Below are 14,384 nucleotides of genomic sequence, written 5' to 3' on the forward strand. Positions count from 1 at the left end.
TTTATAATGTAATCATTTATATCTGCAAAGTAAGTTTTCAAATAATTATAGTGGAGTAAAAGTACAATATTTGCCTCTGAGATGTAGTGGAGTAGAAGAAAATTGGAATACTCCATTAAAATAGAAGTACCTCAAAATTGTACTTAAGTACAGTAAATGTACTTTTACAACACTGGTTTTAAACTGGCTCGTGACAAGCATGAGCTCTGACTGACCACAGCCACCACTGTGGAGCAGTGGCTCTTACACAGATCATATCCCCTTTTTTCGCCTTTCATTACTCTGGCAGTTGGTACCTCTACAGTCTACATCTCAATGTGTGTATGTTTCTAGATGGAAAAACGACTGTATGTTGCAGTAGCTTCTTGTTCACATTATTTACAAACATTGGCATTGTAACGCATAATCTGCCAACGTCTTTGACTTTATTACCCAAGAATCTCTGCAAGCATGTCCGGCGAGGACGCGCTGTGATTGGCCAGTCTTCGCTTTGACTGGCAGTTCTGCCTTGATGCCTTGGCAAATGCCAGGATGAAACTCATTGTCTCCTCTATACATAGTAATACAGTTATGCCCCTAGTAGGGACCCCCCTGAGTCTACACATTTATGGAAGGATGATTGTTATTGCTCAATGTAACTTTATCATTTTGTGGGACATAATATGCTATATAAATGAATTACATACAAGTTACATAGTGCTGTTTTAACATTGTAATTGGTTGAAGGAGTGGAACAGTGGTAGTAGCCATCTTATCATGGCTATCGACATTAATGCATTTACAGTATCCTGCATCCATTCGGCAGCTGCACTCTATATACAATGATAACCTATTCAATGCTCCGCTTTTGCACCCCGCCATTAATCCCTCATTTGTATTTCTGACATCATTCATTCCAGTTGAATGTACTGTAATCTGGTAGGTGAACGAAACTCCCTTCCCCGGGCATAAGATTAGCATTATTAGTTCCATAAGCACAGTTTCTCATACTATCTCCCTCAGCAGGGTCCATGGAAGACTATAGGGAGGCCGCCTCCAACCTCTGCAGATTTGTACTAGTCATATTGTGTTAACAAATGCTCTACTATACAGATAGTTTGAAATATAATTTTATTGATTCAAATAATTTGTAGCTTTAACTCCCGAAGAGGAAATTCACAGCACAGAAAGATGCACACAGAGATATTAAAATTACAGACAAACAAAGTGGCTGTGCTATGTAAAAACAATAAGTGATGATAACACCCTTGGTTGTCACTGCATGCTCTGTAGCATTGCTTGTATATGGGCTTTCTGGAATCTTCAAATGCAAAAAGCTTTTCCAAGCAGCACTGTTTTCTGGAAATCAAGGCACGGTACGCCCGAGCGAAGCAATAGCTATACTTTTTAAAGTGTCCAGATATTTTGAACAAGCAGCACTTTGAGAAGAAGTGTTGCAAACCTTTAGTTCTCAAACTTTTTCGTGCCAAGGACCCCCAAATTGATATGTATATGGCCATGGACCCCCATCTGAAAGCGTTTTGTGCCAGGGACCCCCAGAATAGAAGATTTGTGTAAAAGAAAAATCAAACACTTTCAAGATTTTCCAAAAATGTTTAAACATAGCAGATGTACAAGCTCACTGTGATCTTGTATATCTGCTATTTTTGAGGACCACTCTTTAAAAGAAAATGACTTTGGGTGGGGCCAGAACTCTTTACAACATAAAAAGAAACTGGGCCACAAATGCAATGAATGGCCAAACTGTGACTGCCTATCCTTCACATTGTTGTTAGACAGTGGGCCTCAATCCTGCTACAGCTGTCATCCCCTGAGAGCGCGTGAGATTGGGTGTATGAGCCCCCATCCACCCCAGCTGTTCTCCCATCCTCATCCTCAGCCAGCGCCCTGCGGAACACCGTAGCTAGGCTATGTCTGCACATCGCCTTCACGTCCACCCCCATGCTGAAGTAGAGCAGTGGGTTCACACAGCTATTGAAGTATGCCAACGCCTTTGCCACCGGTAGCCCGATCTTTACCACAGGACTTTTTTTGTTCCTCATACTGGCCAGCTGTAAGAAGTGGTAGGGAGCCCAGCACAGAAAGAAAGCGATGACCAGCAACGCCAAAATGCGAAGTGGTCGAGATGTGTTTGGGAGGCCTGTGCCTCTGATGCCAATAGCCGTCAGGGTGTAGCAGACAAGGATGACGATGAAAGGCAGCAGGAAGCCACACGAGAAGCGAATGACGCTTAATGCTACCACGACAGCTTTGTCATCGGTGTTGTTTGTCCCTTTCACCACCACGCTACATTTGGTCAAGTTGTCGTTCCCCAGGTACACTTCCCGGTAATGGAAGTATGGAGCACTCAAAATGGATGCCAACAGCCAGATGCAGGCGCTTATCACCCTCGCAGCTATCAAGTTTCGCCGATTCCTGATGAAGATGGGACACCGGACGCACAGCACACGGTCGATGCTGATGACAGCCAGCAGGAAGACAGAGCAGAACATGTTGGTGTACTTGAAGAATCCATTGAACTTGCAGCTGAACACATCGATGGACCAGTGGTGGAAGAAGAGCCACTTGATGAGGGAATTGACACGCGTGAAGCAGAAGATCAGGTCAGCCACAGCCAGGTTCACCAGCCACACGTTGTTCACGGCGGGCTGGAGATGAATGAGAAAGGAGATTAGAATTATAGAGGTGACAACAGGGAGGGAGATGCCGAGATGAGATGAGGAGAGAGAAGATAAGAGGAAGTAGATTTATTCATTAAGCACTTACTTTATTAGCACCACACTTTAAAACCAAACAATGGTAAGAGATCGCAATTGTGTCCAAATGTAGAATGTCTGAATTGTGTTCAAAAATATATTTTTGAAGAAGAAATAAAAACTGCTCTTAAAAAATAATTGTATAGTTAACAATTAACACAAATCATGGTAGCCTACTTTTAAAAACATGTTTAATACTACTACTAGTAACCTGGAATCAAGACTGACTCGCTACGTGTTTTGGAGGCTTCCATTTGAGCCTGATATCCGAACGTCACCTGTTACATAGGCACGTTATTATTGATTATAGTGCTCAATGAATCACAGCAACAAGGGAATTGAGCCAGCGCCGTTCTCTGAATGCGCAGGATAAAGTGTCCACTAAGGGCAGTGAAATAATTATTTCAGCCAAAAGATGGCGATGCACTCTAGGGCAGGGGTTCTCAAACTTTTTTGGCCCAGGTACCCCTTGGAGGGGAGATTTTGTTCCAGGTACCCCCTCATCCTCGCAGCAGCGATAAGCATATACTTACAACCACATGTGTACATTTAGATGCCATTGGAACTATTTGTATTAAACAACGTTTCAATCAAAATCTTTCAGACCCATTTCATAGTCATAAACAGAAACCACTACTACTATATGAATCATGTGCCAATAGTAATTTTATTAAAATAGCTTTTGTGTAAAACCTGACAGAACACTTTTCAAGTAACTGATCTTAATGGTTCAGACTTCAGAAAATGAACACTTCTATAGTCCTAATAAAAACAGACATGTAAAATTACCAGTCTAAAGGTGACTTTTAGTAGGTGCTTCAATTTAAAAATAATAAACTTATTGTTAGGGATATTCGATATTGACTTTTTTGCCAATATCCGATATTCCGATATTGTCCAACTCTTAATTTCCGATTCCGATATCCAGTGGTGGACAGTAACGGAGTAAATGTACTTGAGTACTGTGCTTGAGTACAGATTCTGAGGATCTGTACTTTACTTGAATATTAGATTTTTTTGATACGTATTACTCTTACTTACAGTACATTTTCAAGACAAATATTTTACTTTTACTCAAGTATATTTCTAGGAAGGCTATAAAGTACTGAGTACTTTTAAGCCCACTCCACATCCACAACAATGTTTCGCCATGCATGTTGCAAGGAGTTGCAACATGCAACTACTTGAAACTATTAACCCCAATGGCAGTTGCAAGGAGTTGCATCGATGCATCGGTGTGTGGTTGACCTTAAAACAGTTTTGTTGCAAGGAGTTGCGACTAGTTGCATTGGTGCGGTTTGGCCTTTAGGTTGGCTGTTTTTTTTCTTCCCTAAAATGCAATTGGCTTAACTTCTGCTCTCACACTAGCCGTGTTTCTGGCTTGTTTCTAAAGTATATTTAAAAACAATTACTTTTTTACTCTTACTTGAGTAACATTTTGACTGAGCTACTTTTACTTATAGTGGAGTGAATTTGACCAAGGAGTATCTGTACTCTTACTCAAGTACTGGGTTCGAGTACTTCGTCCACCTCTGCCGATATCAACCGATACCGACATATGCGGTACCATATCTTTTCACCAAAAGTCAACTAATTGTCAGGTAACAACATCACATATCTAATCAAATAAAATAGCTTTAATATCAATGTAATATCTAATAAATATCTAATACATCTAATATGTATACAGTGATGTTGTTAGGTTTTCAATGAAGTGAGTCCCGGGACTCACTGGTGGTCATTTGAATTAGTCCCACTAATCTTAGATTAGATGTTGGCCTATTTGACAGTGCAAAAGCATAATTGCCTCTGATGCCTATAGGGTATAGCGTGGCTCCAGCCCCTGAAATCGCTAGCCTCGCATTCAGGGTCTGGTGATGCTGTAAAAGGCGGAGTTTTCTCGGTTGAAAATCTAACCGGTGGCCCGGCCCGATTGGGTTAATCCAGTAAGAACCAATCGCTAAAGAGTCCCACTTTGGCCACGCACCCATCCCAGAAAGCGGCTGCACTGAGAGGATTTTCAGACTGAATAATGGAGTGAAACGAAATGAAAATTCAGGCTGAGTGTCAGGCTAGAGTATAGCATGACACATTGATGTGTCACAAATTTGACACAAATGATGACGTGCACTCTAGTCTAGGGTATAGCATCAGAAGACTGCACCTTGGTAGAAGACTGGTGTAGTTCATCAGTGACTCGGATGACGTCACTGAAACTCACCTGAGCGTGTCATCAGCTGAGGTGTTTAGCCCCGCCCAGAAAAAATGAAGTTAATTATTAAAGAGCCTGTAAACAGGAAATGCTTTAGGGCTTTTCCTGTTTACAGGCTCTTTAATGATTAACTTCAGTTCATTTCCTTTCCCCAAAAATTCATGAATAGCATTTTTAAAGTGAAGATTTCATATCCACCTTGAGTTTGAAGCTGGCAACCCAGATCACCAAAGAGTTGCCTGTGATTCCCAGAATAACAGTGAGGGTATAAATGACAAAAGTGATGTTGTCTACGATGGCATTGTTGTCCGTCATCATGTCCTGACCCTTCTTACTTGACAGGAGTTTTAAGAGAGGGATGGACGAGTTGGATGATATTCTTTACCCCTGAAGGGAAGAACACCAGTGCGTGATAAGTCAATTAACTCTTACAGTATTTGGCTTACTTCATTCATTTCATTTATACTAAAATATGTCATCCTGTCTACTATGTGCAAGCGTAACAATGTCATTCTAATGCCTTTTTCAGAACACTCCTGACTGAGACACAGCAAGGCAGTATTTGTCTAGCCTGGTAACCCACGCCGGTCGCGGAAATCACATTTCCGCGACCGGGGTGGTTTACCAGGCTAGTGTTCGGCAACTCTAGCCCTTGATCCACAGAATACTGCTGGTTTTCTCTTCAGCTGTTTAATCAGGGTCAAATTCAAACCTAGATTACCATGTGAATGCAGTTAACTACTGTACAGTACTTGGTGGCATAGACAATTAGTAGCAGTCTGGGTGACTGGGGTTAAGGAATTCTACTGAAAGAGACCCATAATGGTTTTAAAGCATTTTTTTTTTCATTGCATCTATATTATTCATTACCATTTAGAAATTACACACCATATATGTATGGACTAATTATGAATTGAACCAGGCACCAGCCACTGTTCACAATAGTTTCCTGTCCCGAACACTATTAGACTTCTCCTTACGGTTAGCACGGTAGAGAGTAGACTGCTTGAAACAAGCTACTTAAGATTTTAAAAGTATTTTTAAGGTATTTTTTAAAAATCTCGCAGTGCAGTGGTGCACATTACAGCTAACAAACACAGATGAAGATGAAGTGTTATTAAAATGCTTACAAAACTGGTTTAGCAATTATAACTTATGTAATATCCAATCTGTTGTACTAATTGGAATTTGCAACAAACACGCTTTCTGCTGATTACACTTACACAGGACTTACCTAGATAGCAATGAACAGAATGCTTGCCTGAAGCTGCAGTTGAGGCAAATGTCATCACCTCAGCTGTGCCGTGGTTATGCAGAAGTACTCCTCGTTTCACTATTTTAATGTTGGACGAATTTCGCAAACGAATGTAGAGACCAAAAGTAAAAAATGCATCTTGCTGACAGAACAGTATGCTGGACGATTCATTTCACTTTGCTGTACTGTGGCATCAGGGGTTGTGCCAAATCATCTGGGCAGGACTTCCCAGCTCGCCTCGGGGCACATACAGTGGTGTAAAGTAACTAAGTAAATGTATTCAAGTAGTATAGTTTTTTACTTTTTACTTTTACTAATAGTCCACTACATCTCAGAGGCAAATGTTGTACTTTTACTCCACTACAATTATTTAAAAACTTTAGTTTCTAGTTACTTTGTAGATTTTGATTCTTATTACAAAACATGCATTAACCACTTCATCCCTATTTTATACATAGGCTATTTTCAAACATTTTAGTACTTTTACTTTTGGTACTTAAAGTATATTTTGAATACTTTTGTACTTTTACTCATGTATATTTGTATTACCAGACTTTTACTTGTATGATAGTGTTTCTAAAAAGAAAAAGAAAAAAGACCATTACTGCATCAAAAGTAATCAACAAACTATACTATAAAAACTGGTCAAACATTGGCCAAATTGTCAAATAATATAAGAAAAAGGCAAACATTTCGAGCCGATCTACAAGCTTGTAGATAGGCTATTTTCACAATATTTATCTGTGGAACCGAGTCAAACTGAATGTAATGCCTCAACTCCTACAATTCCAAGTGCTTGTGTGTGTGTGTGTGTGTGTGTGTGTGTGTGTGTGTGTGTGTGTGTGTGTGTGTGTGTGTGTGTGTGTGTGTGTGTGTGTGTGTGTGTGTGTGTGTGTGTGTGTGTGTGTGTGTGTGTGTGTGTATATATATAGCTGGTGATATGACACAATACATCCTTAGATTACATTTCAGCAGCAGTTGAGCATGCATCATAGAAAACTGATCATTCTCCCTGTTCAGTTTAGTTTTTTTGTTTTTTTTACACCTACAGAGATGTTGGGTTCTTTGCAAGTCATAAGGTTGTGGTTAGTCTGAATGTTGCACATCCGCCATTTCTCTGTGTCAAACATGGCCTACTTAGGCTACTTGACCACATACATGAGATACTTAGGCTACTTGACCACATAGCCTACATACTGTCTGTCCTCCATGTAGTAAGCATGCTCTACAGGCTATGACCACATCCTCTCCTCTCATGCTGTACCCCTCAGACAGAACTGCTAGCTCGAACTAGAACTACGAGGGCAGCAACAATCGATTATCTGTCGATTACTTTGCCGATTCATGGACTAATTTAGAAGTGTTTTTGGAAAACTGTATTTTTATTTCTTCTTTTCATATTTTTATTAACGAATAGACACAAAATTGTAATGTTTTTATAATCAACAAAATCAAGCCTGATTAGCCATAAGTCTTATTTCATGTCTTTGTACAATGGTGTCGTGAAAAGAAATAGCCAAAATAGCTGGTCTACAAGCTCACAAGCAGTTGTGTCACATTGTCAGGGGGCAGTCCATGCCTCTGCTTTAGATCCATCTTGGTGAGTCAATAGGCTCTATGCACAGCAGCCATATTGGGAATGAATTGGGCCCCTTCCTTACTTCCTTCACAGGTGTTACCAATGATACTAATTAAGGCTCTGTTCCATTTAGTGTGGCATAATGGTTTTCTTATTTTCAAGGACCCCCATAACTCTGGGAGTGTACAAATGGAACCAAATGGACCCGTAAGGGTCCATTTGGTTCCATTTGTACACTCTCAGAGTTACACACCCACCATAAGGGGCCATTTGGGAAACAAAATGGAGTGTTTCTAGTGACCAGAACAGAGCCTTCATTAGTATCATTGGTAACACCTGTGAAGGAAGTAAGAAGAGGCCCAATTTCTTTCCAATATGGCTGCTGTGCATAGAGTCTATTGTTTGTTGTTTATTTTAAAAAAGGGAACCGAAAGAAAACATGAAATGACACTTCCAAACCCACATCCAGCACCCCCAACATACACAAGCACAATTTGTCTGCACAAACACATCGAAACATGCAGAATCATGACGCAAAGAGAAACCAACACGCAGAATCATGACGCAAAGAGAAACCAACATGATCAGCGCATGTGGTCGGAACTCTCTTACAGAATTAACACAAAAGCAGAGTCAGGAGCATTAAAGGGATATTTCAATTTTTAAGGCCTTCTAATGCGTGAGGGGGCCGTGATTTTTTCATAACTTTTTTCATTTAATTTGTATACTTGTATTATCTTAAGGTTTATTTTATTTGAAATTGAAATATGCCTTTAACCAATAAAAAACATATATATACATGTAACTGGATATCAAGCCCTGCAGTATATTCTATCATTTTTTTTAAGAGAAGAGGTGCCAGAAACCTTAATACATAAAACAAAACTGGGCCACAAATCGAATGAATGACCAGACTGAGGATTGTCTGGAATATTTATTGATGGCGTCTCTTATTCTGCACAGATTGTATAGGGTGTATATGTTACAGGGAAATTGGCATTCCAGGGAAATTGAAAAAGGAGCGCTCGTTTTCACCCTCCCCCAGGCAATTCTTTAGAACCAACACTAGAAGGCAATGCAAGCCACACTAGACTAGAGCCCCCCTTTTAACTCTATGCCCCCACCACACACACACGCGCACGCACGCATGCACACACACGCGCACACACACACATTCACGCGCCATGCCCTCAATTTGGTTTATTGAAAGCATGACTGAAGATAATCCTATTGTGTTCTGGCTATTAACATTTGTTTTAGTTTATCTACGACACACGTGGATAGTAACCCATGAAAATATCTATTCTCCCCCTATTGGTTTACAACTCGGACGGCGCTGATTCGACTAGCAGACCATCGGCCGGTCGGCGCGGGCACTCGTGCCTGGAGGCGCTCGGGCGCTCCTTCTCGGCCTCAAGCTCTGCTGAGTCGGCGCGCCTCCGTCATGGACAATAACTATTAACACGTGTGCGTGTGAACGCGTGTTCAGCGTTCCCCTAGCGTAGCTTCCTCCTCCTCCTTGCGAGGAGGAGCGTCTCGCGTAAAAAACCCTGTCTCGAAAAGCCCCGCCTCGCGCCGAAGCCCCGCGCCTAAAAACGAACGCTCCTTTTTCAATTTCCCTGGAATGCCAATTTCCCTGTGACATATACATCCGTATACCTTATCCATATTTGTCTTTATTGTGATGTTCTGTTGTGCCGTTTCTGGCGCCTCAATTTCCCCAGCGGTATCAATGAAGATATCTACAGTAACTATCTGTCTGTCTATCTATGAGACTCTTTTTCCTGTTATTAGACACTAGCTTCCGTCCTACCACAACTGTCATCCCTTGTGAGTGCGTGAGATTGGGTATATGATCCCCCATCTACCCCAGCTCCAACTAAAATGACAGATGCTTTCCCAATTTTGAATGGGTTAATACATTGGAACTAGCGTTGAAATATGAGACAATTTGTGTACAGTGTGCAATACTGTATGGTTTGCAAAACAGTAGGGGTCTGGTCCCATATAGGCTATCATGCTGGGCCCTTTTAGTTTGTATTTATTTGATAGACTGATCAGCTGATCTATGTGGTTTTAGAACTTTATTTTTTATAAAAATAAGATTACATGGTAAACCTGTAATTTACATTCCCAGGTTGATTTTTGTTTCCAGTCTGTCCCTGTGTATTGGATACATTGGTAAATAGATATAAAGCCCTATATTCCCCATTGTAAAATACATTTTTGGCAACCCTCTTTAAAAGAAAATGACTCGGGGTGGGGCTGAGAACTCTTTACAACATAAAAAGAAACTGGGCCACAAATGCAATGGATGGCCAAACTGAGACTGCCTATCCTTCACATTGTTGTTAGACAGTGGGCCTCAATCCTGCTACAGCTGTCATCCCCTGAGAGCGCGTGAGATTGGGTGTATGATCTCCCATCCTCATCCTCAGCCAGCGCCCTGCGGAACACCATAGCTAGGCTATGTCTGCACATCGCCCTCACGTCCACCCCCATACAGAAGTAGAGCAGTGGGTTCACACAGCTATTGAAGTATGCCAACGCCTTTGCCACTTGTAGCCCGATCTTTACCGCAACACTTTTTCTGTCCACCATATTAGCCAGCTGTAAGCAGTGGTATGGCGCCCAACACAGGAAGAAAGCGATGACCAGGAATGCCAAAATGCGAAGCGGTCGAGACTTCTTTGGGAGGACTGCGCGTCTGATCCCAATACCCGTCAGGATGTAGCAGACAACGATGACGATGAAAGGCAGCAGGAAGCCACACGAGAAGCGAATTATGTTCAACGCTAGAACGATGGCTTCATCTGTGTTGTTTGACCCTTTCACAACCGCTCTACATTTGGTCACGTTGTTGTTCCCCAGGTACACTTCCCGGTAATGGAAGTATGGAGCACTCATAACGGATGCCAACAGCCAGATGCAGGCGCCTATCACCCTCGCAGCTCGCAAGGTTCTCCGATTCCTGATGAAGATGGGACACCAGACGCACAGCGCACGGTCGATGCTGATGACAGCCAGCAGGAAGACGGAGCAGAACATGTTGGCGTACTTGAAGAATCCATTGAACTTGCAGCTGAGGAGAGAACTTCCCTCGACGAGAGAAAGGGCACGCGTGAAGCAGAAGATCAGGTCAGCCACGGATAGGTTCACCAGCCACACGTTGTTCACTGTGGGCTGGAGATGAATGACAAAGGAGATAGAGAGAATTGTAGAGGAGACAACAGGGAGGGACACTTTAAAACAAACCAGTAGTCAAGGATCACATTGTTTTTCCAATCCATGTAGAATGTTATACATTTGTATCATTCATTTGAAAAAACTATTTTTAGAAAATAATGTAGTTCAGAATAGAGCGAATAGATTGAGACCATTAGCTTGAGAACATTTTATTTATAAAATGTAAATGCAAGTGTGAATATTAATTTTGATCTTGGCGTTCATTAATACATCTATAACAAATCCCCCAGGGGGAAATGGGTGGTGGTGGTGGAAGCAAACAAAGCACCTACAACATCAGTGGCAGGAAGCAATAGAAGAAAGAAACAAACGTTAAGTTCTGCTTGTGGTGAGACGGAGTGCCTCATAGCCTACTTTTCTCCCTACTGTCTGACTCATCACAAGCAGAACTTCGTTTTTATTTTGCTTCCTTGTCTATTGTATTGTCACTGGGACTGAATTATTAACCTATTATTACCACTCCCCCCAAAACAATCATTAAATAGCACTATAAAAGCAGTGGTGGAAGAAGTAGGCCTACTTTTTACTGAAGTAATAGTATCAATACCACAATGTAATAAATACTCTGTTACAAGTTAGAGTCTCATGTGCAGAATGTCCCGTTTCGCAAGTTTCCAAATGTATAAAATCCTTAGAAAATATCAGCTACATGTAGCAACGCGTGGCTTTGCGACACGTTGTGAGGTTGTAGATCAGCTATTTTCAAATAGCCAAAATATATAGGGCTGAAGTGGGTAATGTATGTTTTGTAATAATATTCTAAATCTACAAAGTAACTAGTAATTAACATGTTCAAATAATTGTCGTGGAGTAAAAGTACAATATTTGTCTCTGAGATGTAGTGGAGTAGAAGTAAAAGTATTGAAAATTGAAAATACTCCAGTAAAGTAAAAACACATCAAAATGGTACTTGAGTACAGTACTTGAGTAAATGTACTTTCCACCACTGTTTAAAAGTTAGGATTTCATATACCTTGAGTTTGAAGCTGGCAACCCAGATCACCAAAGAGTTGCCTGTGATTCCCAGAATAACAGTGAGGGTATAAATGACAAAAGTGATTTTGTATACGATGGCATCGATATCCATCATCATGTCCTGACTCCTGACCCTTCTTACTTGACAGGAGTTTTAAGAGAGGGATGGACGAGTCGGATGATATTCTTTACCCCTGAAGGGAAGAACACCAGTGCGTGACAAGTCAATTAACTCTTACAGTATTTGGCTTACTTCATTAATTTCATATATATTAAAATATGTCATCCTGTCTACTATGTGCAAGCGTAACAATGTCATTCTAATGCCTTTTTCAGAACACTCCTGACTGAGACACAGCAAGGCAGTATTTGTCTAGCCTGGTAACCCACGCCGGTCACGGAAATCACATTTCCGCGACCGGGGTGGTTTACCAGGCTAGTGTTCGACAACTCTAGTCCTTGAGCCACAGAATACTGCTGGTTTTCTCTTCAGTTGTTTAATCAGGGTCTAATTCAAACCTAGAATACCATGTGAATGCAGTTAACTACTGTACAGTACTTGGTGGCATAGACAATTAGTAGCAGCCAGTCTGGGTGACTGGGGTTAAGGAATTCTACTGAAAGAGAGACTCTTACCCCATATGGTTTTAAAGCATTTTTTTTTCATTGCATCTATATTATTCATTACCATTTAGAAATTACACATCATATACATGGATGCATTATGGATTGAATCAGGCACCAGCCACTGTTCACTGGCGGACAATAGTTTCCTGTCCTGAACACTATTAGACTCCTTACGGTTAGCACGGTAGAGAGTAGACTGCTTGAAACATGGTGAATAATTGACACGCTACTTAAGATTTTTAAGGTATTTTTTTAAATCTCGCAGTGCAGTGGTGCAAATTACAGCTAACAAACACACCTGCTGATTACACTTACACAGGACTTACCTAGATAGCAATGAACGGAATGCTTGCATGAAGTTGCAGTTGAGGGAAATGTCATCACCTCAGCTGTTCCGCCGTGGTTATGCAGAGGTACTCCTCGTTTCACTGAAGAGAAGAACACCAGTGCATGACATGTTATTTTCTTAATTATTTGGCCTACTATTGGCCACCCTTCTTCAGTGCATGCAAGCTAATTTATAAAAATATGTATATCTCTGCTGTCGGGCAGAAACCAGCTATGTCCAAAATATTAGCTTTTCAGGAAATGAAAAAAACAACACATGCTTTTAGAACAACACAATACTGTCTCATCAAAGTTGGTATGGTGACTTTATACATTGACAGATACTTGAATGTGTCCTAATATTATCGTCACTGACACCAAATACAGCTCAAGTGGAGTTATGAGGTTTTTGACCATTAATGTGGAGATTTGTCATTCTAATCAATGATGGAAAAAACAACTATCTCCAAGGTTGGAGTTGGAGGGAGTTTTTGACAGTTTTGAGGATCCAATGGAGTTAGAAGGCTTAGTCAGAAGCGCTCTTTAATACTTTTCATTGGTTACATTTTTGTAAAATCCACACACAGAGGTAAAGGGTGTTCAATAGCACTGATTTATTAAAATAAATAAATAAAGCTGAAAAATTGAGAGAAAAAAAGCTGGTTTCTACCAGACAGCGAAGATATCTTAGATATGCAAACCTAACAAACCTAACTAAGGCCTTTTTCAGTACATTACTTACTCAGACACAATAGGGCAGTATATTATAATCACTGTAATGCAGTGACCACTTACTACATAGTGACATATAATCACACAAAATGTTATTGTAAAATAATTTATTTCATAATGTATTATGATTTATTATTGTTATAACGCATTGAGTACTTGAGTGTTTATACAGTAACTGTAATTCTACAATGTTATAAGCAGATTATAATATAAATTTAAACTACCTTACAAGTCATACAATGCTTTATAATGTGCTACGATTATTATCAAGCATTATGATTGCTTGTAAATATGCAGTGTCATGAACAGATTATAATCTGCAGGCATACAGTGACTTCATAGAAAGTCTTCATTTTCTTTAATATGTCTATATCATTAGTATTACTAATTAGTAACTGCACACAATATACGTAAAAAATAATGATGAATTGTACCAGACACTGGTCACTGGTGGACAATAGCTTACTGTGCTGAACAAATACCAGACTTTGGTGAAGTTTGATTATAAAATGTTTACAAAGCATGTTTAGCTGTTATAGCTGTTATGCTAAACCCAGTGGTGTAAAGTAACTAAGTACATTTACTCAAGTACTGTACTTAAGTAAAATTTTGAGATATTTTTACTTTACTGGAGTATTTCCAATTTTCAGTACTTTTAATTCTACTCCACTACAT

The 14,384-nt window shown here is 40.4% G+C and overlaps 2 protein-coding genes across 2 annotated transcripts; both read right to left on the bottom strand.

Annotated features, from left to right (window-relative positions):
• Positions 1-1,099: 1,099 nt before the first annotated feature.
• LOC311047994 (C3a anaphylatoxin chemotactic receptor-like) lies at positions 1,100-6,328 on the bottom strand. The gene is made up of 3 exons (XM_084060970.1): positions 6,203-6,328; positions 5,167-5,355; positions 1,100-2,648 (listed from the first exon to the last, which is right to left on the bottom strand). The coding sequence occupies exons 2-3, from the start codon at positions 5,284-5,286 to the stop codon at positions 1,761-1,763; spliced, it is 1,008 nt and encodes a 335-aa protein (XP_083917096.1). The 5' UTR covers positions 5,287-5,355; positions 6,203-6,328; the 3' UTR covers positions 1,100-1,760.
• Positions 6,329-9,118: 2,790 nt separating this feature from the next.
• On the bottom strand, positions 9,119-13,073 carry LOC311047995 (fMet-Leu-Phe receptor-like). The gene is made up of 3 exons (XM_084060971.1): positions 12,977-13,073; positions 12,022-12,217; positions 9,119-10,985 (listed from the first exon to the last, which is right to left on the bottom strand). The coding sequence occupies exons 2-3, from the start codon at positions 12,139-12,141 to the stop codon at positions 10,143-10,145; spliced, it is 963 nt and encodes a 320-aa protein (XP_083917097.1). The 5' UTR covers positions 12,142-12,217; positions 12,977-13,073; the 3' UTR covers positions 9,119-10,142.
• Between the last annotated feature and the right edge of the window lie 1,311 nt (positions 13,074-14,384).

Source organism: Gymnoscopelus microlampas (genome assembly GCF_963454915.1).
Source record: "Gymnoscopelus microlampas genome assembly, chromosome: 6".
Taxonomy (NCBI): Eukaryota; Metazoa; Chordata; class Actinopteri; order Myctophiformes; family Myctophidae; genus Gymnoscopelus; species Gymnoscopelus microlampas.

What these genes read in the sequence shown, in the direction of transcription:
- LOC311047994 (XM_084060970.1), bottom strand. Translation starts at nt 5,286, where the DNA reads ATGATGACGGACAACAATGCCATCGTAGACAACATCACTTTTGTCATT. An exon ending in TTGCCAGCTTCAAACTCAAG is followed by an intron (nt 2,649 to 5,166) that starts GTGGATATGAAA and finishes ATTCATCTCCAG; the next exon opens with CCCGCCGTGAACAACGTGTG.
- LOC311047995 (XM_084060971.1), bottom strand. Translation starts at nt 12,141, where the DNA reads ATGATGATGGATATCGATGCCATCGTATACAAAATCACTTTTGTCATT. An exon ending in TTGCCAGCTTCAAACTCAAG is followed by an intron (nt 10,986 to 12,021) that starts GTATATGAAATC and finishes ATTCATCTCCAG; the next exon opens with CCCACAGTGAACAACGTGTG.